This window comes from Amia ocellicauda, chromosome 4 (assembly GCF_036373705.1).
Source record: "Amia ocellicauda isolate fAmiCal2 chromosome 4, fAmiCal2.hap1, whole genome shotgun sequence".
In the NCBI taxonomy this organism is placed as follows: domain Eukaryota; kingdom Metazoa; phylum Chordata; class Actinopteri; order Amiiformes; family Amiidae; genus Amia; species Amia ocellicauda.
This window is the reverse complement of record NC_089853.1, coordinates 6420639-6448439: the sequence shown is the minus strand read 5'-3', so window position 1 is coordinate 6448439 and position 27801 is coordinate 6420639. Positions and strand designations below refer to the sequence as shown.

General features: G+C 43.7%; 1 protein-coding gene across 1 annotated transcript; it reads right to left on the bottom strand.

The window, feature by feature from the left end:
- Window positions 1-265: 265 nt before the first annotated feature.
- Window positions 266-27500, bottom strand: kcna4 (potassium voltage-gated channel, shaker-related subfamily, member 4). The gene is made up of 2 exons (XM_066700774.1): window positions 23478-27500; window positions 266-781 (listed from the first exon to the last, which is right to left on the bottom strand). The coding sequence occupies exon 1, from the start codon at window positions 27498-27500 to the stop codon at window positions 25422-25424; it is 2079 nt and encodes a 692-aa protein (XP_066556871.1). The 3' UTR covers window positions 266-781; window positions 23478-25421.
- Between the last annotated feature and the right edge of the window lie 301 nt (window positions 27501-27801).

Below are 27801 nucleotides of genomic sequence, written 5' to 3'. Positions count from 1 at the left end.
CAACACTAGTGTAGTGTATGCAGTTGAGAGACACAGATGACACACTCACTCCTGTAGCATCGAAGCGCAATGGAACTGTTTTTGATTTATTCTTGGAAAAAATGGACAAAATATTGATTCAAGTGCAGTATGTACCATTTCACAGAAAATAAAGGAATGCAGAAATGCAAACACACACATTTAAGGAATATATATTAGCAACATATAAATATATATATATATATATATATATATATATATATATATATATATATATATATATATATATATATATCAGTAACTTGTTCAGCAGCTCCACTTGTGCCAGTGGCATTTGGTTTAAAAATAAAACTCATACTGATAACAAAATATTATAAAATTGCCACATAGAGAAGACTGACTGCAAGCATGTATTATTTATTTGCGTGGTTGTTATTTTATTACAACCACAAAGCAGACTGGAAAAAATTAACTAAAATACAAGCCCGACACTGTTGTCCGTAATACTAAAATATTAACATCAGTTCCATAAAAGACTTTGTTTCACACTTACAAAAAAACGCAACAAAATAAAAAATACCCTTGATACATCTCTAGGTCTATTTCCCTTGAATGTAAAACTGATATATATATATATTTTTTTTTTCATTAAGGCATTCAACTGGGTCATGTCTTCGTGCTCATCGTTCATCGCAGCATCCAACGAGATCACCAACTTTGCAGTCCAGGTTGGCTTTAGCTAGGAAGCTTGTTCTCAGAGTGACAGGACCCTCGAATTTCATTGGACTGACGTGTAACAGTACTGTCAGGAGGAAGAGAGAGAAGAGAAGGAGAATCTTGTTAACATTTTGTCTTTTGCACTCAGTGAGGTTGACTTATGTTGACTCTTTCTTCTCTGGATGATTTGTCTGGATTCTAGGCAGCACACCAATCTGAAGGTGCTGATTTATGCAGTGGTCCCCAGCATGAATAACACAGAAATGACTTATGCCTTCTGCTGGGGAAGACGTACGATTTGCATTTTATTTTCCTTCAGCATTTCTCTCTCTCGTACAGCCAATTGGAAGTTCCCATATGGAGAACACAAACAGGGAATGGAAGGTGGCATTTGTTTTGTAAGACACAAGAACCATCTTGCTTGGCACTCTTGCCAAAACTGGGAAGAGAGAGAGAGAGAGAACAAAGGAGGAATAGAAGAGAATACAGAGGAAAACATGATCGTATCCTCAGTGTGGTGTCTGATAATTTGCTACAAAAAGAAATGGTGTAATCAGGCTACAAAACTGGCCCTTAAGGCTGTATCAACTTTTGTTGAGATACACAAGATATAAGCTTGCATTTTGTAAGTAAGCACCTATCATTTGGTACCCAGTGGAGGAGTAGCTTGCGTTTAAATGCCCCTGAGAACACAGATGTGGCCATGTTCCACAATTGAGTTGATCATTGTCATCATCTCAATGTATGCAAAATAAATGATATTGCAGGAGTAGGAAGGGTCACCCAACTTTAATTCAAAACAGAAACCATTTTAGTATTGCAAAAGTGAAAGATGAAATCCCACACTGTGAGCAAGAACTGTTGGCTTCATCAGAACCCCTTTTCCCGCTCTCCTTGGGCTGGTCTAGTTCATTCATTCATTTAGATCGAGAGAATGAAGGATATGGACACTAGAATCCAAGCCTGAATGAAAATAACAATTGCAAGGAAAAACTAAAATGGGAAAAGGGACCCTGAATGCTGAGCTACAGCCGCAAACACACAGCATTTCCCTGCTGCAAACACAACTAAATGAGGGAGTCAAAACATCCCCGTGCCGGCTTTCATATCGCTGCCTGGGGCCGTCTGCCACAGACGCAGGGACCGTACTCTTACAAAGCACCGCAGCCTGGACAGGCCGAGGCAACGATCTCCCTTCTGTACACAGCCGTCCCTAAACCTTCGTTTCAAGGCACCCTGCATAATTCATGCTGGGCTTTTTCTCAAATTACCAGCGAGCCCGCAGAGTACTATGCAACATTTATTATATCATAGCGGAGGAATCATGTTTCCTCAAATATCGCATGTTTTCAGTGATCTGCTTTCCAGGGAAGACGCTAGAGAGAGCGGAGGGGAGGGAAGGCAGGCTGGCTGAGACACTATTGTTATAGTAATTATCCTCACCCCGTGTGTTTACTGAGCTGTGTTCAATTTGTGCTATTTGTTTCCTTTTAATTAGGTCAGCTGGTCATGGGCATTGGGGCCAATTATCTGCAACAGATCTCCGCTGCTCAGCGCCCTGATGGTGGAACACACTGTGGAATAGCCCCCTATCACCAGCTGAAGTAAACAGCCAGGATCCACGCAGCTTTCCAATTGTCCCCCGTGTTTACACACCATTTACAAACTCATTAAAATAAACCCCATCCATGATAATGAACATAACAACACAACACAAAAAGGCACAGAGAACAGTCTTCCACAAAGGCTCACGTCTTGCTTTCCCATTCTTATCCTTTTATAGATATGTTATAAATGATTCATCTACGCATGTGGAATTATAGTTTAATAGTCCCTTCTAGTATTATGTTATTTAATGATGGATATTTCATATTTTACTATTTCTCTTCTCCTCTAAGATCTAGAAAGCACAGTTCTTGACACCAAGGCAGACATTAATGTTTGGCTTGAAAAACAAATATGTCAAAGACAGGTATATTGCTCAGACAGCCACAGCAGCATGTTGGGAGGTAAAATGCCATATTTTCCAGACCTCCAGAGGAGTCTATTGTGATCCACAATGTATTACACTCGTAATTCCACAAACAGCAGCGCACTATAGTGTGTAGTATTACAGTAGTAATTCAGCAGTGACAGTGGTCTATAATTTGCTGCATTGTACTTGTAATGCAGTAGCAGAAAAAAAAAACAATCACATCACCAAAGGAAGAAAACCAGTCTTTAAACAATAAAAGTTGTGAGAATAATAGGTATAAAATATTTTTTTTGTGGTAATTATTACATACAGATACACAATACAGAGAGCACACTATTTAAACTGAATTCATTCAGAGACACATTTTTTAATTTCTCATCTTGTTTTTTGTGTGTTTGTTCGTAACAAGGTGCTAGGAAAGATAATAATATTGTGCTTGAATTTACACTTAAATCAGACTCTCACCACTCCTGACACCCAGTAGGACCACAGTGAACTTTCTTTTACCTTCAATTCTCACCCAGCTTTATTGGCAACTAAGTTTTGGATGCTATCAAAGGACTGCATCCCACAACCTACACTCAGCAATCTCCATAAGAGAAGGCTGAGGGAAGGTCTTTCAGATCAGAGACAGGAATAATAAGATGCCTCTTCAGAAAGGAAGAGACAGACATTGACAGGGAATTTTAAATCTGACCCAGAGGAAGTGGAGCAACTAGATAAAAGGTTTATTTCCTAGAATTACTCATTCAGCCCCGGCATCAGATGGCTCTCTGTACAGCCGGGGGTCTTGTTGCCCCACAGCCCACCGAGAGAACGCTTCCCTGGAGTGACAGGAGAGAATACTTGGGCCCTGCTGCGATCTCTAATCTGTCCTTAATTATGAAATTTCCCGTGCAACTTGTCACCCCCTGCTCTTGTAATTGTGCAGTTTGTCTCCATCTCCCTGGTGCTCCTGCGATTTCCATAATTCATCAAAAAGCCCCGCCGTCTTGTGTGCTCAGACACAGAAACCCGATTCCCTTGCAGATCGCTTCCACTAGCATGTGTGCTGTCTCCACGTGTTGTGATAGCGGCTGATGGAAATCAAGTTGGCATGACAGGGACGGTGACAGTTTATTACCAGGCCTCAATCAGCAGAGTCCCCCAACCATTGAGCGTTCTAGCCTTGCAATCCCTTAAGAATGTGTACCACAGTAAAAGGCACAGAAATGCATTGTGAAGCACAGAGGAATTTGAATAAAGTGTGGCAAGGTGTGGTGAGACTAACAATGGTGACCTCAAACAAGACCTGTAAATGACACATGGTCATCTAAAAACAGGACTGTAGTAAAGTCTGATTATGACTGATTATGTGGAAAACGGAAAACTAAATGTTCCATAAAGCTGTTTTGCTGTGATGATGTAGCTTTGCTTTGAAGGAGCTTGTGGAAGATATATATACTCTCACCTGTCTAAAGTGTTACATTTTAACAGATCGTTTTTACTGAACACTTTCTTACCAAAACCATTTTTGGATGATTTTTCTCACCCCCCCATCCAATCTGCTTCATCCACTTAAATGTAGAAAAGGCAAAAGTAGCTCTAATAGCTTTTCGAAGTCATTTTGAATCAATGAAATGTGTCTCTGGAGAGCTCTCTGAAGGGGGTGACTGTAGTCTATCATATGCAATGTGTAGCTCTGATGGATGTGAAAAGACGGATGAAAAGAGAGAGAAGGGAAGAAAAAGAATATAATAAAAGAAGCAAAAGATGCACAGCTTTGGCACTCAGATTATTAGTAAGCAGGAATATAGAGGCTTGTCTGCTCTGCACTCCTCGTGCTCCAGTGCGCAGCCAGTCGATAAACAAATTACAATGTGCACAATAATCCACATAATATTCAAGAAAGAGAATTAATTCAGAGGTCTTCCCTTAGTAGGTCAAGCAAACAAATGACATCAGACTGCTATTTATAATCTTCTACATATGCCTCCTCACACTGATGTATGTGTGTCTCTATGAGCTCACTCGAAAATATATATATGTTATATTGAAACGGAGGATTTTTCTCCTGGCACTATAGCTCCTGCTCCAGGTGATGTAACACGGAGCGTCGCACTGAAGTTTTGTTGTGTGTTGTTGTTGTGCATGTTTTCATTTTCAGGTCTCTTATTTCCCACAAAAGAATCGGGGCCCATAAATCAGGCGTGACATTTGTGATGGAGCGGGGGGTCGGGCGAAAGTGTAATTCTGATTCAAAGTGACAAAAGGGTTTACCATTCGGAAGTCACTAGCTCCGTGCACTTTAAATCAAATTACTCCATGACACAGAGTCACATCGAATTAGCAGCGTCAGATTCGTGGCAGGGGATCTGCTCCCATACAGGCAAAAGGACACTCCTGCATCACAGACAGCATACAGCACCCATAGGGCTCAGCTTTATTTTAAAATGCTTAATTCAAACACACACACACACATATATACCTCATATGCACTTATAACTAAACAAAATCTAGCTCACAAACGAGATGGATATCAGAGCCAGCAGCCAGAGAGAGAGGAGGCATTTCAATCTTGCCTCCTACCAATAAAATGATAGCTGGCCACTTGTCAATAAATTGGCATAATGTAGGGGCACTGCAGCTCTTATTGTGTAATAATAACTTGCACACTCTGGAGGCTGAGCATTTGCAGCCAACAAATGATGAGCACAGGGACCAGAGATGAGGATAATAAAGCTAATTTTTGTACTCACTCTAATCCACTCTAATCCAATATGTTGGCATGTCTGGCCAGATAATAACAGCTTCTATCAAAATAGAGTGAAGACATTGATTGAGGTCTATTGAGATGAAACCCAACTGAGTCTTGCTTTTTATAAAAGCAAGCAAGCATATATATTTACTTTATCTATATAATAAGCCCACTAACTACAGGTCCAACCCCCCCTGCCAGCAGTCTCCGATCCCCTCAGTGTTCACCATATGTGACACACAACACAACCCCAAATATCAAATATTAATATAGAGCCATGATAGGCACTTAATATGGCAAGGAATCCTCACACAATTATAATGCAATGCGCCCCGGCGGTCCTGTCACATTCGGCGTATACCTACACCAGTACGCAAGGGGAATTAGTCCCCAATAAATCTCAGCTCGGCCTACAACACCATACACAGCACTAGACAGGAGTTGTACCCCTGACACACTACTGTACTACTGCTATACAGAGTATATATATATATATATATATAACACCTGATTAATTCAGTTAGCCTCCTTACAGGCTTACATGAACATGCTGCTTCCTTTAATAAGGATATTAAAGGATGTGTTTTCTAAATACATAATGATAAAGCCTCTCCTGAACATAAAGAGCAAACTTGCTCAGCACTGAGACTGTCATTGCGCTGCACACGGCCCGAGAGCGGCGCATTGTCTCGTTGCACCAAATCCTTGGATCCCCGAACGCATCAGCAAAGAGAAACAAAGAGCGGGATCCTGGTTCAGGCTGGATTATGCGCTCTACACACAACAAGCCGAAGAAAAGACTGAGACACAAGACAGGGCTAAAGCGCCCTCCCTGTTTCGCCAAGACGCACTGCTAATCAGTGCCCAGCGCTTGGCACTCTATCACCCACTGTAATGCGGTTTAACAAACCGCCCACCTCTTTGGATGCGGTTCGCCCAGGCAAAGAAAAGCGACTCATTCATTCCTGCTCCCTGAGTGTAATTTCTTCTGTTCGTAGGGCTTGCTAGAGCTGACACAGTGTTGCGCCGTGGAGCTCAATACCTCGTCATGTCACTACATCCACGACGTTACATCTGGCACCGGCGAGAGGCCGGGAACAAAACACCAGAGTGCCCCGCTGAAGTCCCTATCCTGAGAGCACACTGCCGACAACACACACACGGTGCGCGTAGACTGAGCAATCACAAACACACTACAGGCATTATGTATTTAGGAGTGCGCAGGCCTGACCCGGCCCTAATCCTAACCTTAATCCACAGCCACAATGATTACTACAATCCTTCAGATGGATGGCTGATGGAAAACTGTGCCGTTTCCCCCTCACAACAGTTTTCTTGGTTTCAGTCTGTGGTCCCCCGTAAGTCAATATGACCTGGGAACTGGTCATGGTGCCTGTAAACAATCCCACCCTCTATGCAAGTCGCGAGTCCGGAATGATTAGTGTTGGTATTACGGTGTGTATAAATAGAGTACATACACACTCAGAGAAAGTGTATGCAACAAACTTAAAAATAACTATCTCAGACCCCTGTGTGGTTGATGAATATTGCTGTGGTTAAGAGGTTTTCCAAACAATGTTTAGCGAATGACAATGTGAGGAGGGGGCAGAGGGAGGAAACGAGATGTGGTGGAATTTAAAAACAACAAACAGCAAAGGAAATTAATAAACCTGTCAGCTGGGATGAATGTAAGGACAAAGTCTTCCATTACTACGCAACTCTACCCTACAGCAATGGTAGCGAAGGAAGGGAGAAAATAAATAAACAAGACATTACTCTATTACTATGACATTCTGTGATTTTTTATCCGGCCGTGCTTTGTGAACTGATAAGACATGGAGGGTGAATTATTCTGCCTTAAATCAGAGAATGCAAACTAGTGAAGGATTTGTGATCGGAGTTTGGGAGAGACATCAGTCCCGGGTCATTAATCTATACTGAACCTCGTTAGGCGGGTTTCTACAGCACGTGTCTTCTTTACACTGTGGACCAGGGCTGCATCGCAACAAAGGCTTTTTCAGCGCCGGAAAAGGAGTACGTTTCGAAGGCAGCTGTCAAGGGTGCCAACAAAGAAATCCAATTTGTTTTCCTTTCCTTAATCCTTTCATCAGTATTTAATTTGGAAACATCGCTTTTTTACCATGTTTGACAGATATGTTCCAACCCTGCGCTGTCTCCAAAGAGCCGTTATCTCAAAAGCCCTTGGAAGAAAAAATGTTTTTATTTTTTTCAACCAAAAAGTTTTCTGCATCCCTTTCTAGATTGCAGCCTCCCGTTGCTATGGTGAGGCTAACATTTACCACAAACATAAGACGTTCCTATACAGTAAAACTCAGCCTTGAGCTGCATTGTTTCAATTGCAAAGCCTTAGCAACATAATAGTGGAAATATACTTAATGGCTCGACTCGCTGGCTGAGGAGAGTTCAGTACCATCGCTGAAGCTCAGTCCAACTTCCAGAGTTTGCAAATGGGAGCCAAAAAAGAAGACTGAAAAGAAGAAACCGGCACTTGTGTGTTTGCTGGCCATCGTGTCTGTAAAAGCAACACGTAGGCTATAGCTTTCGACTGTATATCCAGCATAAGACTTTGGCCACTTTTAATTGTGTAAAAATAAATGACAAGGATGCGACGTCTCAGAGTGCTCTGTGTGGATCAACTATTGCAAGTATATTGAACACAGATATGTCTGATATACAGCTCTGGAAAAAATTAAGAGACCACTTAGCATTGATTTCTGAACTTGGAGTGGTCTCTTAATTTTTTTCAGAGCTGTACATATATATTTATTTCTTCTCTGTGGGCACTGTTGCCAGTGTCCTATCCATCATGCATATACAGAGCACAGTGCTGTTTTTGTGTGTGTTTGATTTATGTCTTCCTCCTCTCCCCCGACTCTCTGCATCGTATGCCGCCCGACGGGATACTGGGAACGGGGAGAGGCTCACCAGCCACTGATGCCGGGCTGCTGATCATCTGACTGCCAGGATGGCACAAGTCCAGACAGGCCCGGGGCGCCCCGCTCCAGTGCCAGCCAGACCTTTAATCCCGGCAGACTGTAAGGCGGGATAGGGGTTTGATCTTAAACCTTGGCCAGCACAGAGCCATAGAAAGCTACTATCTCTGGAAGACTCATTTTTTTAAGGCGACATGATTAAACATCTTCACTGGATCGTTCACTTTTAGCCGCAGTCAGGTCAGGTCAGGTCAGGTCAGCGGACAGAGCGAGGGCACCTGCTTGAAGAAATTCCTAATTCAGTTACGCGCAAATTAATGTCCATGGCTTTCGAACACGGAGCACAACCACGACAACAAGACATGAGTCATTACAAAGTTTTAAAAGTCTATTCTGTCGAGATACGTTTAAAAAAAAAAAAAAGAATATATAAATGTGTGAAAAAACAAGGCCTATGAGTAACAAAAGCTGTGCGATCAATTAAACAAAGCTTGAGTGCTTTCTGTTTATGTAAATTTCCTCCCATTTAAGTGCCTGTTTCAAAGCACGTCCTGTTTCAAAATCCTTCAGGCCCTTCAGGCTTTCGCCAAACATCCAGCAAACCAGATCAACAAGAGGCATAAAGGCATCAGTAAAGCTCCCTGAAGAAAACACGCAGTCTATGTGAAAACCAGTAAGCCATCAGAGCACTGAACTGCCTCTGACGAACTTAAACAATGAAAAGCAAGAACTCTGAATGAGTCGCAGGGAAACAGGTTGTTTTCTCATCTAGATCACGCAAATCCAGTTAAAAATCCACAAACAAACAGCATCATGAGGGATTCCTATGAAAATACACATATTTATTTAATAAAGTGCCTTTCAATGACGCTACATTAATATGACAGCAGCCTGACCACTTGCCTGCCCCCTAATCTGGGCACTGTAGTCACACTCGTTGCTGGCAGCGCTTGCAGGACGGGAGAGTTTGTGAATCAGGCAAATTACTGTTTTATGTAAGGAGGCTGCACTTAATTTCTTCTTGTTGGCAAAAAGGTTTAGTGTCTAGAAAAATGTATTCAATAAAGATATTGAAGACAGAAAACAGGAGACACTTCTTCACACAGAGAGGCGTCACAATCTGAACAAACTCCCCAGCGATGCGGCTGAAGAGACAATTTGGTAACATTTAAAAACAGACTGGATAGGATCCTTGATCACTTAGTTATTAATGGACACCAAACGAGCACGATGGGGCGAATGTCCTCCTCTCGATTGGACACTGCCTTATGTTCTTAAATACCGGAGACCAGAGCGAGGACACTGTACTGTAAGTTAGCACAAGCGCAGTTTAGCCGTGACACCGGGACACTTTGACTGTGTGTTCAGCTTTTGGTTCCCTTCAGTGGATCTCATTTCTTTCTCTTCTCAGCAACCCAATGAACAGGCTGGAGATGATAGCACGCAGCGTAAAGTTCAGACAAGCCCTCCAAGGTGAAGCAGACACCCGGGCACTTAAACACACATCCCAGCAGTCCCGTCCAAGATGCACTAGCAAACAATAATCTTTGCTTTGCTGCAGAAAGACTTTAAACCTCTGAGATAAGATGACAGATAATTGACAGAGCAGTGTGTGTGAGAGTTTTATAAATGCAACATTTTGTCTTTCGGCGGTGGAGAATGTAGCACTGGGGGATTTCGGCTACAGAGACATATACACATATACAGAAGCTGCACTCGGTATTTTGGGTGTAGGTGTTTAAAGAATGAATGGCACCTTTCTGCACAGAGAACCTAAAGGAGAAGGTTTAACTCCAAAACAATGTAAAAGAGAAATAAAGTAAAAAAGGTATAGATGTGTGTATTGCAGCTCTTCAACCAGTGAAGGGGAACAAAAAGTGGATCCACTAATTATGCATCTGCCTGCTGTTTGGACAGCGAGTGGAGAGTCTCGGCTGTGTGTGTGGACTGCAGCTGAGAGGCTGACAGGAGCGCCGAGGAGAAACGCAACATCTGGAACATCCAAGCCTGCGAGAAACAAAACGCCACACAAAAAAGGATAACAACCGAAGAAAAACACATCCCAATTTAATTTCAAACTGAAGAAGAGCAGACAACTACACGCAACCTTCTGTGAAAGATGTTGGAAACACAGAGGAAGAACAACGAGAGCTAATGCCAGCATGCATTTGTGAAGATGTCTGCGTGTCTTTCCCTCTCCAGCCCAGATTGCGTCTGTTCTTGTTTTAGCCCTGTGAAATGGGTTTCGTACACCACAGACAGGACATCATTAGAGACGAAGAGAGCATTCAGACTAGTTTTTTTTTTTTCCAAAAGCGCCAGACAGGTTGTAACCCTCGTCCGGCCCCAGCTTTCTAAATTTAGGTAAGAAAGTGCACTCAGTTTTGTTGTGTAAATAAAGTAAATGAAGAAATGTGTGAAGCAGAACTTGGTATGAAGTATTGAACAAATTCACCGTCTATAACAGAACAGTGGGGTAAATCTTTTTTCCCCTTGTGTGAGTTTATGATACCTAAACAGGGTGAGTTTGTATTTCTCTGTTTCCATTGTCAGCTGCTCATCTCAGGTGCTCTGTGTTTATGTCCAGGTATGTGTAGTCTCTGGTACAATATCTTTAACTTCAGTCAGATGGAAACTATTCTTGTGAGACAGTCAAGTTCATACTTTGACATGAAATATCATGAGGCTTGACAGGAGACTTGAACATCAGGGATTCCAGGGCAATCCTTCATATAATATTCAGTCGACCCATGACATTTAAATGATTAAAAATGAGAAAACACACTTTTAAACTGCTATAAACTATTACCACAGCGATTGCACAATAAGCATACAGTAGAGGCCAGATATGTGTTGTACCAGCGAGGCCTAGATTTGGGGAAAACAGCAAATTACTAACATGGCGCGAGATGGGATTTTAGAGGGGTCTTACTCCCCCTACACAATGGAAACCTGTCATTTAGTACCGGGTTTGTATCTGGCAACTGGCAGCTGGCAACAGGGTTAAGCTTGTCATTTAATCTGTATTACAAAAAAACACTGATTGAATTATAAAAATGCTTGTAACTTGTAATACTTAAAATCTTGGTTTCCTTCCCAGAAAATCTCAAAAACTGTATGTTTAGAATCAAGTTGCTTATTCAACTATCCTAACAAAGTGAAATTCACCACTGGACTTGTCTTTACAGAACAACACTATTTCAGCTAGTGTGTGCTTTAACCCAAGCCATGCTCTCCTCCATGTGAACAAGCTGGCCCGACCAGGATTACACTACTGTTCAAGAGGCATGTATATATATATATATATATATATAAACCTGGGCAGAGCCATTATCAGAACATCAGGATCTTAACCACACAGTAATCAGCCTTGTTTGTTCAGCTGAAGGACAGAGAGTAAAACCAAAATAGTTCTGCTGGTCAGAACTGGCCTCTGGATTTAGCCCAAACAATGGCAGCTTACAGGGATATTTAGGAATTGCTCAAGTGGTTGAACCAGTCATTTTTCGGAAATGGAAAAATACATTTAAAAGGTTATAGTGGCAGTGATTCATTGACACCAACACGTTACAAAAATAATCAACAATATTCACCATCCTGTTGCGTCAAGGACCAGACCACAGCCCTGACTTAATTTAAGTTGTGTATTCTACTGCCTTCCGTGTGTGTGTGTGTGTGTGTGTGTGTGTGTGTGTGTGTGTGTGTGTGTGTGTGTGTGTGTGAAAGACTCTAAAGTAGTGCAGAAAAACTTTGTGTGTGTAAGTGTGTGAGGGTGTATCAGTGTGTATGTGAGTGTGTGTATATAGGAGAGTGTGTGTGTTGTGTATGAGTCTGTGAGTCTGTGTGTGTCAGTGTATGTGTGTGAAAGAGACTCAAGTAATGCAGAGAGTTGTGTGTGTGTGTGTGTGTGTGTGTGTGTGTGTGTGTGTGTGAGAAAGAGACTCAGGTAATGGAGAGAGCTGTGTGTGTGTGTGTTTGTGAGAGAGAGAGACTGATTTAATGCAGAGCGCTGAGAGACACTCCAGAGAACATTACAAAGGCGTTCTCTACACGGCTGCATAAATCAATGCTAATTCTCCTAGTCTGTGCTTTAACCCAGCCATGTTCTCCTCAATGTGAACAAGCTTGGCACGGCCATCACGAAGCTACTATTCAAGAGGCAGGCTGGGCCATAATCATCTGGGAGAAGCAACAGAGCTCCACACTCTTATCCCATCTCCATCCACAGAATAAAAATAAATACACACAAGTAGCTGGACCGAATCACCTTAAAAGGTATTACTGAACACAGCATTTGCATAATTCCCTGATAATAATTGAGAGCAAAGTGAGGTGCACGGGTTTAACGGAGCGAGAGATGATTGTATGGGAAGTGGATTCGTTGCCGGTGCCAAATTCACTTTGTTTCGAGTGTTTCACTTTGTTAAGAGATAAATAAATAAATGCATGAATGTTGCCCTGTGCACATTTGCATATCCTGCCTGAATTCTCTCTGAATGTCTGAATGTTTCTGTTCCCCACAGCGAACCACTGCGAGATACTGACGGCCTTTCCCCTTCAGGAGAGGCTGACACAGGGACGGGGACAGCTTTTAATTCCCCTCACGTTGAAATCAGTGCTCTTATCTTGAACGCTCGCGTCTGGATAAGGCCCAGATTAGATCGAAACTTTGCCAATTGTAAAATTACCATCCAAGTTCATGTCTCCTTCAGGAAGGAATCATGCACTCGGGTTGACAATGTCATTGAAACTGAGGACAAGATGTCCCCCTTTTCGCTCCTTGCTTGGTTGGAAAAGAGAGAGAGAGAGAGAGAGAGAGAGAGAGAGAGAGAGAGGGAGACAGACAAGAGTGCTTTAATATCACTGTTATGTATTTGTTTATTTTATCACTGTTATATTGAAATGTTATATTCCATTAGACAGCCATTAGACAACAGATAGGTTAAATCCTCACATCCTAAGATCTCATACTATCCAGGCTCTGTTCTGGGATTGTAGCATTTTATAAACCAAAGAAACTGACCTGAATTGAACTGAAGATGGACCTGTACCACATAACCTCAATTCCTGGCCCTTGGTGAGCTGTTTCAGCATATTATAATCAGTGTAGGTTCGCAACACGGCCCTCCCAGTAGGATTGTGTTGTCAGTATTAACTAACTGGCATTTGCTGTGAAACTAGAAACTGTAATAATCCATCGCTACATAAAGACTTCTATTTTTTTAAAGCATGTGTTTGTCTTAAATGCCTTCATGACAGGAGACCTGTCCTCGTGCCAATCCACAAGTCCTGACTTTGAAAACACAAGCATCTCACATCTCTGTCAAAGTGATAACGATCAAGATTTGTTGACGTGTCCAAGAAAGCGAAAACACACACACACAAAAAACAGAAACAGAAACAAGGAAAGCAGAGGCGGAGTTTTCCATCACCCTAATGGAAAGCTTCCAGTCGAGGAATAGGTCTGGAATTCAAGTTCTCTGTCCAGAACAGGAAACTGTGACTTCATAAAAATCACAGACTGTGCTTGGGAGAAAAAGGACCTATTGTTAAAAGCACGTACCAAAACCAAATAAGAGAAAATGCTATGCTAATTTGGTATTTTCAGTGTCCTATCAAATATCACGGCTGCGTATCAGGTTTAACTAATTGGACGTCCAATGAGTCGGGTGGCAACTGTACTGTTTTAATGACATATCCAGAGACCAGCGTCTTTGCATATGCAAGGACTGCAAACTTTACTTTCACTTACATAACAGCTGTCCAGGTCTGACTAATAAATACAGCACTCTCTTTAAAAAGCTGTAGGTGGACTGAATGATGTTTAAAGGGGAAACAAAGTGACAAGAATCAAGTGTGCTCGGCTTACAAAACCATGGCCTGAAGTTATCTTAGCTAATGGCTTTGACAGGGTTATATTTAATAATTTCTCCCCTTTATCTTTTGTTTGTGTCCTGCATGAAAAAAAGCTCCTTGTGATTAGTACGTCCGACTACCATGCCTGACTGTAACGTGAAAAGCTGCCAAAAATCTATCTATTCATAAACTGATCAATCGATCGACCAGCTGATTGTTTGATTGATTGAATACGTCCAAGAACATAAAAACACAATTCCCTTTGAAACCAGTCGAGCCTAAGCAATCCTAGGAGTGACTTTGCCCCATGGCGGCTGAAACTGCTGTGTCTATACTGTCTGCTTCAGATGAAGTGAACGCTTCACGAGTGGTTTGTCTTCAAAGGGAGGGGGGAGCAATTTACTATAATGGCAGGTCATTTATCACATCGCAGGGAAAGGGTCCTGTTTTCGGCAAAGTTTATCCATTACATGGCTCTTTAAAAATTGTTACTATTCCCACCATTAATTGGAACCATACGTTGAGCTGTGAGTGAGTCAAGGTCTTCGTTAAGGTTACTGTGTAAAAGTCATTACTGTCGTGCAACAATATTCCCGGCAAGAATCCAAAGAAGTGTACTCAAACAGAGAGAGAGAGAGAGAGAGAGAGAGGGAGGGAAGGAAGGAAGGAGTTTGCTCTTTTGCCAACATCACTGACTGTCACTGAAGTCATCTTGACAAAGCAGGCAGCCCATAATACCAGGGCTTACTAGACACCAATGTGCTGCTGCAATGCTGTACCCTCTAAGACCAAATGTAACGGGACAAGACAGCCTCTGCCAGCAGCGGATTTACTGGAGGTCAGACGCTGAGCTGAGGCCGGTCTGTGTGAAGGACAGCATGATTGCCGGCGTGTGTTGTGATATTTTGGACACTAGCGCAATCCAGCATTGATGGAATAGTAGGGTGAGGCCCTCGATGCGTCTATCGACACAATAACACATCACACCGCAGAGCTGAAGGGACTGGGGTGGAGAGCATTGCTCGTCTTGCTCTGAATCGTGACCTGTGTCCTGCAGAGCTGTGGTGAAGAGGAGTGGCTCTGGCAGTCTCAGCACCGGAGAACCGGCACGCCACAAGTGTCCGCCTATCAGAAATTCTGCAGCCGCCTTCAAAGGCAACGCTTACCAAAAACACACGATGACAAAATAGACCGCCTTGAGTCTTGTGTCTGTCCTGTGAATGTTTGGGTTATTCATCTTTTACGGACACGGCCCGACTGCATTGTAGGTCAGAGATAACACTGAAAAACAGGAAAAACAGGAAGAGCATGCCACGCTTCAATCTGGAGTCACATACTTTGTCCTCAGTGCCGGGATGCCACTCAGAAACGTGCCATTCCTGATCTCCACCAGCGTGCAGAGATGAGAACCGTCGTCCTCAAATTGAACAATGCTACTCTCAGAACAACCTGCCAGTTGAATTAAAACTCAACGTGCTCTCATCAAGAAACCCACGGGGGAAAGGATCGGATCCTGCCTGTCTTGGCCTGAAATGCGAATCCCCATGCTGTGGGATGAATCAAGGTTTGTCAGGCAAAATTAAATCTGTTCCAATAGCACAATATATGATGTGGAGAGATGACAAGTTATTTGGAGCAAACAGTCCTCTGTGTGCGATCTTTCCCTCGTAACTGTTTCTGCCGTGTGTTGATTCGTCAAGTGTCATCGGCAGTGAAGTGAGGAGATGTGGACTGGCCTTCCTTCTCCACATGACTACATTCTTCCATTTGTGTGTAGAAATCAATCACTGTCTTGTGTCTTTAACCCCTTCAATCTGTCAATCTTTCACCGACATTGAACACCCTTCATCCCCAGCAGCCAACATCACTTTCAGGATTTTTTTGAGCAAACGCACAAAAGAGAAAAATAGTTTCACACAAAGCTCGAGCTACGGTTTGATTATTGACAGATCTGAACTATGTCCGAATTCCTTTCAAATTCTTTGCTCGACTTTTTCTATGTGCACCCCGTAAATCGATATAAAAATATCCCAATTTGATCTCATTTTTACCCCAGATGATTACACATGGATGTAGTCACTGTGTCACCATCTGCCAAAAGCTTTATTTCACAGTCCGCGCATGATCTATTTTCAGACCTTCATTTCGTATTCAGCCTCACGGTTATTAAAAAAAAATAAAAAATTGCTCACATGCATTATATAAATATTAGCACGACATTTTGGCTACATTTCTTCAGGGAAGTCACTTCTAATCCGATTGTAAAGGGCATTGTTATGTGCGCTATATCAAAAAGCACCTAAAGGGAAAGAGTCATTACTATTTATGATGTCTTAAATGTGCAATGTATTCATAATTGTAAGTGTCTGAAGAGATATAAATGTACCCACAGGCTACAGTCCTGTCACAATACTCTGGGAAATGATTCAATTAATGTGATCATTTTGCTTTACATGTTCCATTTGTTTTTGGTTCTGTTGGAGGGTTTTTGTGTTTTTCTTCCCAGACATTTGCAAGGAAAAAAAAATATTTCATGGTCAGTTCCTTTTGCAAGATAAATCTACAGCAAACCCATATACTATATAATATATAATATTACCAATGGAAAAAGACAGATCCAATGGTCTTGGGCTGTACCAAGTTGTGTGCTTTGTACAGTTTGATGTGTAATTGATGGAATTGGATAGTGAGGGTTTTGTTTTTTATGTTCTGTATTACTGTATTAATTTTATGGTGAAGGGACCCGTCCAACTACCAACAAGATACACACCATGTCACAATGCTAAGAGTGAATAAGTGCATCTCAAGACAAACTGGTCCTGGAAACATTTCATGGTGTGCCCACTATCGAACGTTTGTCATCTGGTCAAGTATAACCTTTTTTCCTTTTTGTGGAACATAAATGAGGATGGCAACGAGGTAAAATATTTATCAGCACAAGATAAATTGCCTTTTGTTTTGTGTGCAGGTCGAATTACAGCTCCCTGCCAAAGCAACTGCACTCATGACATGAAGAGAGATCGAGCATCTTGCCGGAGTCCTGCTCAGGCCTCTGATAGAGAGTATACAAATAACGTTCAAACATTAGACGTTTCTACAGTACAGAAATTGCAGGTCTGAATCTGTACTAACCAACACCTGTTTTTCAGAGTATCGTGTCCCTAGTGCCAGGCAGTTTTGACATGCGAGGTGTCACAGAAGCCCACTTCAGCAATGTTGTTGATTTCTGCAGCTAGGTTTGAACTTGTCCTCAGTCTCCCCGTATGACTTTGACTACATCTCATACTCTGCTATTTGCACTGTGGCCTGAAGCGGAGGACCTAGTGTTCATCTTGGCAGATGTTGTCCTCATCTCCGTTAAACGATTTGTAGTCATGTGCTGAATTGATTAACAGCTGGCAAAGGGCAATATTATTAAATGTTCCTAATAATCGCTGGATGTAGTTGTTGGTTTAGTGATTAAGTGTTTCTTCAAAAATCTCTCCATCTGGTAAGACTTATAGCTTGTTAGACCCCTGTACACAGTACAGAAAGTGCAGCAAAAAAAAAGGCCAGTTTTAAAGGAATTCTTGCTCGACTCTCCTCCCCCATTCCCATAGCTGAACAACACAGTTTATTTAGAATAAAGTAAACTGGGCAGCCTTGAGCATTCAGAGGTTACAGTAAATGCCATGTCCAGATTCTGCGAGACGATTAGTAATAATAAACACAGGGTAAGAGCTCTCAATTCAACCAGCCGTTCGCAAAGCAGTGCCCTCACACCTAATGTGTCTCTTAGGAGCCAATGGTTTGGAAAATAAAGAACAGCCCCTTGTTGAACCAGGGGGAAACGTGACCGATTGCCCTCCTCTTTGCGGTGTGATTCCTGACAGTCCCTGCAGTGTGTGTCTGACAGCCCTGCTCGCCTGGAACTACCTCGCCTGCCGTCCCCGATGCCTCGTTAAGGTAATTTGTCTGGACAAGGCTCCGCCGAGGAGTGGAGCTCGTCAGTCAGTCAATGGCAGTCGGCTGCGTGTGGTTTGGGCGTATGTCTCCGGTACAGAGTAGAGAGAGCCCTTGCAAATTATTCAGCCTACATTCAGCAAACAATCATTTCAAATCGGTTCCCTCTCGAACTTATTACACACGATGTTGTCATATTTTTTGGCCGTATGTCATTCACTGGCTGTGACCGTTTCTCTGTGCCTTTTCTTTCTTTTCTTTTTTTTAGCTGAAAAATTAAATTGAGCCATTAACAAAAAGGACAGAAAACGGTTATGGAATTAAATGCTTCATTACTACATTAGCCTTACAGTCTTTGTTTAAAAGTAGATCAGCTCTTTAAATAATTGAATGCCGTTTGCTAGTACAGCCCGTTAATTCAAATAACACTTTAGTGAAGGTGTAATCACAGCTGAGTTTCAGAGGCACAATTAACTAATGACTGTAAAGTCATGAGCAAAGAATACCATTAAGTCAAATCAAATAGAAAGGGACATTTTTAAAAGTCACCTAAATTCGTTGTCGAGGGCTTTATGTGTCGTGGTATGTCCTGTAAGCCTCTGCTTTACAAATCTCACAGATAACCAGCCAATCAGGAGGTGACACATTAATTTGGCAGACGAGTAAAAGGGGTAGGGTGGCCATGAGTCACTTTGATATGCTGACCCTCAGTATACATTGGTGAAGCACATATGTACACGTCTCATGGCTCACTAGCATTAAACCAGCATGTTTCAATGATCAGGTTAGTCATTCAGGACTGAAGTGAGTCTAGGCAGTAGCTGATTCCTTGACAAGTCTGAGCAGAAGAGCTACACCATCATGGGCAGGAATAATGCTCCTCTACAATAGTGCCACAAGCTGAGGAAACCCTGAGAGATTCAAGGCCAATCCATCCCAGATTCGAACCAGCACAGTCTGGACTATGGATCCCAATCGGCACAGGACCGCACGGCAGGTCGATACAAATCTTACTTATAAATCTACAAACTGACATAATTGTCCTTCCTTTCCTTTCCTGGATCTGTTTAAGACTCTGCATCTGAGAGTCTGAAGCAACAGCTGGCCTGTGTGAACCAGCACAAACCTGCATCGATGAGAAGTGAGTGAGATTTCTGTACAGGTGCTGCACTGTATTGATCAAAAAGTCCAGGCACAGATTTTTCAATGAGGCTTCAAGACTCCTCTGTGAAAAATGATCCATTTATTTACTTAAGGCTTTTCATTTTTCCCTGCAACGCAAATGCAAATGACAGAGATGTGCAATAATAAACATCCCAAGGAACACTTTGTCTTTCTGATGACACTAGCCAGCCAGCACAGCCATCCTTGTGCACTGTTTGAAGACGGGAAGGGGTATTGAGGTACCATGGCAGATGTTTACCGGTGCCCAGATGTTGCAGACCAATAATTGTGTCCCAACATCCCCAGCCATCCCCACAGAGCGATGCGGAGAACCTGACTGTAAAGATGCTGCAGCACAGCAGGAACATCATGCCATCTTTCAAGATCCCGCAAGCGATTCACAACCCAATGACACACAATACCACGTCTGCAGCTATTTTAGGACACGATGGGTACAAATCAGGAAGCAGGAGACTCCGAAATCTCAGTGAAGCTGGTGACAGAGCTGAAGAGGTTCTCTCTCTCTCTCTCTCTCTCTCTCTCTCTCTCTCTCTCTCTCGTCTCCATCCAAGACTTTCTTCCGTTCATTAATTTGCATTTCTCTGCAGAGTACTACAGTGTTTAAAATAAAGGAGATCCTTAGATCAACTAACAAGAAGGATCTTAAATTATTTATTTTCCAATACCTACCCAAACTGGATGCATCTTTTCCTCTTGAAAAACATGTCTGTTTGTTTTTATTTTCTAATAAAGTGGCCATACCACTACTGGGGCTGTGCACAAACCTTACAACACAGACACACAAACAGCGTTAATTATGGGAGAAAGACGAATAACCTGAAAAACCCGGATAACCTCCTGTGTGAGTGGAAAGAATGGCTTCGCTGTTGAGTTTCGGGTTTTATTTTAATTAGTCGAATTACAGTAAGAGAGACATGTCTGTGTGGCCCCCGGGGGCAGAATGCAAGACGTGAAAACGAATCTGTGTGCCATGCAGTACAGCTCAATACACAAACGCATCGGAGAAACAGCCGGCCTGGACGATGTTGTGAACGGTTGAGGGCACACTGATAGGTCAGGTTCAGAAAAGCACACCTTCACAAAAAACATCATCACGTGACCTTCACAACACAGCACAATGCACACGGCACACACCTCCACGTGCGTTTCTCCAGGTTGCAGTTTATGTCTCGCCCTCAAACTGTTAGATGACTTTTACACATGTATATTTAATTTATTTATTTCAATTTTTAGCATCTGTAGCTCTGCCCAGAGTTTAAATATTTCCTTCTGCGTGCGTGTTTTCAATATGCAGCTGATAAAATTATTTAAACAGACTTAGCTTTTTGTTTTTCGTACACTGGGTGGGCTGAGTAAAAAAAAATAAGAACTGCATTTTAAACAGAAACTTGTTTTGAACCTTAAATCTGTATCCCATTACAGACATGGAGAAAATGTTTGTCATTTTTCTATTGTATTTAAGCAGCTACCTTCAAAGGGCTACATCACAGTCTGACACTTGCCTATCAGATAAGTAAGGGCAATTAATTAAACCTGACAGGATAAACACTAATAAAAGCCATTGACTTTCATTGTACTCAAACAACAGCGAGCCCTTATCTTATAATCCACAGGGCTAGAATGCACCTGAAGTCCAGTTCAAAAGAGCCATCATTCTTCAGATGATTTTCCGATACAAAAAAAAGGAAAGAGAAAATCTTCCAAATCCATGTGGACCAAATCCAATGCTGTGTTCTCACGTACAGCGAAAGTTTTTAAAGATTAATTCAACAATGGATGTAGCTACAAAAAGGCTGGTCAACTTTGAAAGAGAGGTAGAAATCTTAATGAGGATTTGATTTACCTTGTCACTTGGCAGGGTGTCTCAACTGCCTTGAATTGCCAAAAAAAAAAAAGCAAAAAGAAACATACGTGCTCGATCCTTAAGTTAAAAATCTCACACTTCTGGATTCACACGTCGCTGTGGGCTTACGATCCCTTCTCAGAGCAATTCACACGTTCGCAGCTCTGTTGGCCATTTCCAGCCATCGATGTTTGCCTTCACTAAAGTGTGCGCTTTGAACATATTCCTTTCTACATCTCCAAGTTTGCCAGTTCGCTCGCCCTATATTTCTGGCATAACAGCTTCTGAAAATCACACTTCACACAAGAGTGGCGGAGAACAGAAACCACAAACTTCTTCATGTAAATACATCTGATTGCAAATATGCAGTCTGGGCAATTCTTCTCCCTTGTTTGTGTGTTCCAAAGCCAAAATAATAAAGATAATATCAAATCTGTTATCATCTTAATCGCAATGAAACTGTACTCTGACATTCTCAGGCTATCCAATGCAAACCCAAACACTGACCCCCTTATGGGTCAAGCATTCAAAGGCACTGTGCATCTGGCAACACCAACAGCTAAACAGCCTGTCGATGTGAGCCTGTTAGAAACCAGTGAGGTCATGAGAACCTCGAGATCTCCCCTGGTACGTGCTCTTGTAAAGGAGAAGGCATGTGGATGTGAATTGACATTATTCTCTGTTCCAGATCTGACAGTATTCGTGTCCAGGGATTGACATTTGCCACTGAGCAAGCTAACCAGCTTACAGGCGATATAGCAAAGCAAACACCTTCTATATGAAGTGTATGTCACCCCGTTAACAGCGTTTCTTACTGAATATCTGAATATTTTTTACAATGAGGCAATATTCTCTCAGGCCTCTTCATAGGAATTGTGGTTTTAAAAGGCTGAGACCGGGGCCAAAAGCCCAAAGTAAATCAAATAGTAAAAAGTGAATTGATTAATTAATTAATTAATTAATTACTTAATAACAACAACAACAACAGCAATACTACTACTACTACTACTACTACTACTACTACTAATAATAATAATAATAATAATAATAATAATAATAATAATAATAACTCATATATTAAGTATTCCTGACAGAGCTACTGCTGTTTTCAGTTTTGTTCTCATTTCCCCTAGATAAAAGGTTTATGAAATTAAATATTTAGCGCATGTTTACTTTAGACAGATAGATTGTTTTAAACAGCTGGGAGACAGTAGATTAACGTGCATGTACAGCAACAGCAACAGATGAAGCTGAAATGAAATTATTTCACTCAAACTCAATTGGATCTTAGTAATAATGCAGTGAATTGCTGATCTAATTGAAACTGTTCTGGCTGATTCATTGTGTGATACTTCTTTCTATTGACCTTCATCATTGTATCAGGAGAAAGCAGTGGTGTCGTTACTCAATTGACCTATGTGTTGTTTTTCTCAGTATTTCTGTGTTGTATATGATGATATATAAATTAATCTCTGTGTGATGAACTGAAAGACTAGTCGTATCATTTACAAAGAACACGTCTGTGCGGTGCACGTAAGAGGGAAACTCAAGCGTTTCTTTAAAAACAAATCCTGGGTGACGCTTTATTTTACCTTTCTGTGTCTTTAAAAAAAAGGCAAGCTAATTCATGTAGATTAATGACCAACGCGGTCTGCTTGGTGCTCATGTTAGGAAAGAACTGGTTTGTGTTTTGTATATTAAATGAAATATGACTTATATGCAATGACATAACCGAAAGAGAGTCTCGGCATTACTGCAGCAGCAGTCGTAATGAGTTTATGTCTATAAATTATTCAACAAAGTGCAATCGGACGGGAAAATAAGGCCTTATTCCACCTCCCTGAAAGCCCAGAGCCCTTCACACAGCGGGCTTTGTCCCAGTCCGGATCGCAGGCGGCCCCGCTGGCACACTCCCTTTACGCACAAGAGCCGCATTGGCGCAATGAAAGTAACGGTCGCCCTGCTTCCAGTAATTGAACTCTCACTTCAGCCAACATCCACACGACATTTACAGACATTTGCACTGAGAAATACGCCTCTGCATGGTCGTTGGCAGCTTCCCCTCCTTGAAGTACAGTGGCACCTGTTGTCAATATTGGGAATGGAGCGGATGTACGCAGCCGTGAACTCTGAGCGCAATGGCAAGAGCTTGGCACATTAACTCTGGAGACACCACTCTGACAGATAGATAGATAGATAGACAGATAGATAGATAGACAGATAGATAGATAGATAGATAGATAGATAGATAGATAGATAGATAGATATATAGATAGCAGTGCGACATACCTGTGTGCAAACCCCCTTGTCCGATGTAAGCGGGTGCTCTCTGGGAAGACAATTAGTTCTCCGGATTCTGCTTTTCCTCTGAAGGTATATTGTCCATTGACGAAAAAGAGGAACGAAAGAAAGAAAAAAGTCCATGTACCCAAAACATAACTTAAAAAATATTTCTTGTTTGTTTGTTTAGCAGTTTCCATTTAAAGGGTTTTCATTTTTTGTCATTCTCTGGCATTAAAGGGAAGATAGGAGATAAAGCACTATTCACGGCCGAGGGGTCTTCCTTTCACACAACACGGTCGTGCGTGCACATCTCCTCGGCTCCCACTTTCAAACACGTTTCTTCCGTGCATCCGTCAAGGTGGTTTTATTTAATGCATCAAAATAAGACAACGAGGAGGGCTGGGGGGCTCCACTGGATATGCTGCAGATATGTCAGTAAATGGAAGAGGTGCTTCTCTGTTGTAACATCAGCACGATCTCTCTGTTTGAAATACCTCTGCATCTTTCTAGGATATCTCACTCTCTGTGCCATTGACGCGCTCTTGCCCTGTCCACGGATATGGCTCTTTTGTCAGTTTTACGCATTTTAGATATTCAAAAGTGTGGAGAAAGCAATCGTGACATCGGCGCAACACAGTGAAGCCGTGGACCCTCATTGTAACTGCCCTCGGGGGGTCTGCTGCCAAAGGGGTTGCAATTCAGGAGAGCAGGAGACCAATCAACAGGTATAGCGCTCGGCCTGGAGCTCCGAGAGACGCGCAGCTTTGGCACAGACAGCTTGTATCGGACTCGATAGAAAAAATCAGCATATGATCGATCAATACATCTTATTTATTTACTTTCTCTCTGAGCGTGGGGGTTGGGGTGAAGTGGGGCACTACAGTCTTAGGCGTATGTTCAGTCAGTATTTACTTCATGGGATAGAGAGAGAAGGGGAGATGAGAGGGAGAGAGAGAAAGAGAGAGAGAGAGCAGGGTGGTGAAGTTAGGATTAGGAGGAGAATGTGACCGAAAAGGAGAAGCAAATATTGAAAAAACTAAAAACAAAGCTCTATAGGATCCCACTTCCCTATCCATCTTTCCTTATATCACAGAGTGTCCAGAGTCGGGCTTTTCCGCGATTGTCTTGCACATATTACCAAGTGACTTCCAACCCCTTCAACAGTATCACAGTAAAGATATATATATATTAGTATATTGTTTTATCCAGCATATTTTATAGTGCAAACTAGGCAGAGATTATTCTGTAACAGCAAAACGGTAAGTTATGTTTTCTTTATACTTCAAGTGTTTCTAAAGTGACACGGAAAACTATTAAAGTGCCTTAAACGTCATTTAATTCTTATTTTATTTGTTTTACGGATTTCCCGTTAGGTTTTCCTATATTATAATAGCAATAATAATATTATTTAAAATAATATGCAAAGGCTGGGAAGATCCTTTCCTTCTCAGTCGTTTGTGAAGCAAACCTCCTCTCTGACTGTTTCCTGCTGATGTTTCTGGCACGGCTTTCGCTTCTGTTTGCTGCCTGACTTTACAGCGTAAGAGGAAACCTAATTCAAGTGTGGCGAATTAAAGTTAGCAACAGGTCATGGAGTTAAATATTTCGAGTTGACATTATTGTGTTTTGTAATATGGGGTTCCTAACTAACCAAAGCGCTGCAAAAAACAGCATTTCCCTAAATAAAAAATGATCCAATCCAGGATGGTGATTTTACAGAGAAAGACACAGAAATGTGTTTAAATTCTTCCTTTTCTCGTTTCAGTGGAATATGATCCATCTTTATCTGCAGTTTCATTAGTTCATAATATTTGATGCGTCTATACAGTATATTATGCATGAATGTACGCAGTTTGTTTTCCACTTTCTACTTTGGACTGGCGCGCCTGCTCAATGCTGATTTTGTGATCATTAATAATCATTCTACACTTGATGAGGAAAAAGCTGCGATCACACGTCAGTCTGCACCGATTTGGGATTCGTGCTGTTTTTCTTGGCTATTTCTGTCCCGTTCCCCTTGCTGTGGCTTTGCTTCTCCAGCCCACAGAGGGACTCCGTCACCCCCTCTTCCATCTCCATGTACTCGGACTTGTCCCCCAGAGAGGAGTTGGAAGGGGACCCCCTGAACTTCTTGAGAAAGTTTGTCGGGAGGTAAGGACAGGCCGTGTTTTGCACGACTGGGGTTTGGTCTTCGTTGTCGGTCTCTCTGTGGTAGAAATAGTTAAAGTTGGACACGATGACCGGCACGGGCAGGGCGATGGTCAGGACACCTGCGATGGCGCACAGGGAGCCCACTATCTTACCCCCCACCGTGATGGGTTTCATGTCCCCGTATCCCACCGTGGTCATCGTAACCACTGCCCACCAGAACGCGTCGGGGATGCTCTGGAACTGGGACGTGGGTTCGTCCGCCTCGGCAAAGTACACGGCGCTGGAGAACAGAATGACCCCGATGAAGAGGAAGAAGATGAGCAGCCCCAGCTCCCGCATGCTGGCCCGGAGGGTGTGCCCCAGGATCTGCAGACCCTTGGAGTGCCGGGAGAGCTTGAAGATGCGAAAGACCCGAACCAGACGGATGATCCTCAGGATGGCGAAGGACATGGCTTGCTGCCCGTTGCCCTGCTGCTGGGCCAGGTCGGTGCCCAGGGTGATGAAGTAAGGCAAGATGGACACGATGTCGATGCAGTTCATGATGTTCTTGAAGAAGCCCGCTTTGCTGGGGCTGGCGAAGAAGCGCACGATGAGCTCGAAGGAGAACCAGATGATGCACACCGTCTCCACGATGAAGAACGGGTCGTTGAAGGTGGTGTACCCGTTGTCCGGCTGTCCCGTCCCGTTGCCTGCCCCTCCAGCAGCGCCGTGCAGCTCCTTCTCGTCCCTGAACTCGGGCAGCGTCTCCAGGCAGAAGATCACGATGGAGATGAGGATGACCAGGACAGAGACAATCGCGATGCCTCTGGCGGGGCTGGAGCTCTCGGGGTACTCGAACAGCAGCCACACCTGGCGCTTGAACTCGTCCTCGGGCAGGGGCTTCTCTTCCTCCTTCACGAAGCCCTCGTCCTCCCGGAACTTGAGCATGGCCTCGTCCCCCAGCTCGTAGAACTTGATCTCCTCCGAGAAGATGTCGAAGGGCACGTTGACGGGTCTCTTCAGCCGCCCGCCGGACTGGTAGTAGTACAGGATGGCGTCGAAGCTGGGTCGGTTGCGGTCGAAGAAGTACTCGTTCCTCAGCGGGTCGAAGTAGCGGATGCGCTTCTCGGGGTCCCCCAGCAGGGTCTCCGGGAACTGGGTGAGGGTCTTCAGCTGCGTCTCGAACTTCAGCCCCGACACGTTGATGACCACCCTCTCGCAGCAGCCGTAGGCGCTGTACACGGGCTCGTACCCGGGCTGGGGGCGCCTGTCCGTGAGGGAGACGCTCTCCTCCTCATCACCCATGTTGCACAGCAAACTTTTCCTCTGGTGCCGCGTCTCTCCTCCTCCTCCTCCTCCTCCCCCTCCTCTGCCGCCGTCTTCCTCCTCCTCGTCCTCCTCCTCTTCCTCGTCGTCCTCCTCCTTCATCATGTCGTCCTCAGACCCGAGCAGCGCCAACTCCGACTGGCGAAAGCCCCCCCCGCTCCTCGGACGCTTCCTCCTGCGCTCCTCGGCGCCCCGGCGCTTCTTCCTCCCTGTCAGCGCCGGCTGCTGCTGCTGCTGGGAGGAGGAGGAGGAGGAGGAGGAGGAGGAGGAGGAGGAGGGGCGTGAGGCGGTGCCGGCGCTACTGTTGTTGCCCCGGGAGGAGGAGGAGGAGGCGGCGCGACACTGCTGCTGCTGCTGGCTGTGGTTGCTGTGGTGGTGAGTGGCTCCCCCTGCGCCGCTTCCTCCTCCTCCTCCTCCTCCTCCCTGCGCGGCCTCGGCGGCGGCGCGCGACTGGGCCTGTCTCTCGCGCTCGCGCTCCCTCTCCCTCTCGCGGGCACGCGCATGGGCGTACCCGTACGGCAGGTGGCTGTTGCACCCCCCCCCGCTCTCCGCACTCACCATGGCAACCTCCATCCTGCGTGCGTGTGGGGGGGTTGTGGTGGTTGTGGTGGTTGTGGTGGTTGTGGTGGTGCGTGTCTTTTGTTTGTTCTCTCTCTCTCTCTCTCAAGGGCGTGTGCAAGGGTTCAAGGAGAGCCGCACACGCACAGAAACAGGGGGCTGGGGGGGCGGGGGCCGGGCATGGTCAGAGCCGCACCTGTCACAGCGGGGGGGTCGGTGCCGCCTCTGCGCCGGACAGCCGGGGGCTTGCGGTCCACTGCCGGAGCCGGCGCGGCACCATCGTGTCGGGGTCGGGCCGTGGGAGTGAAAGGGAGCA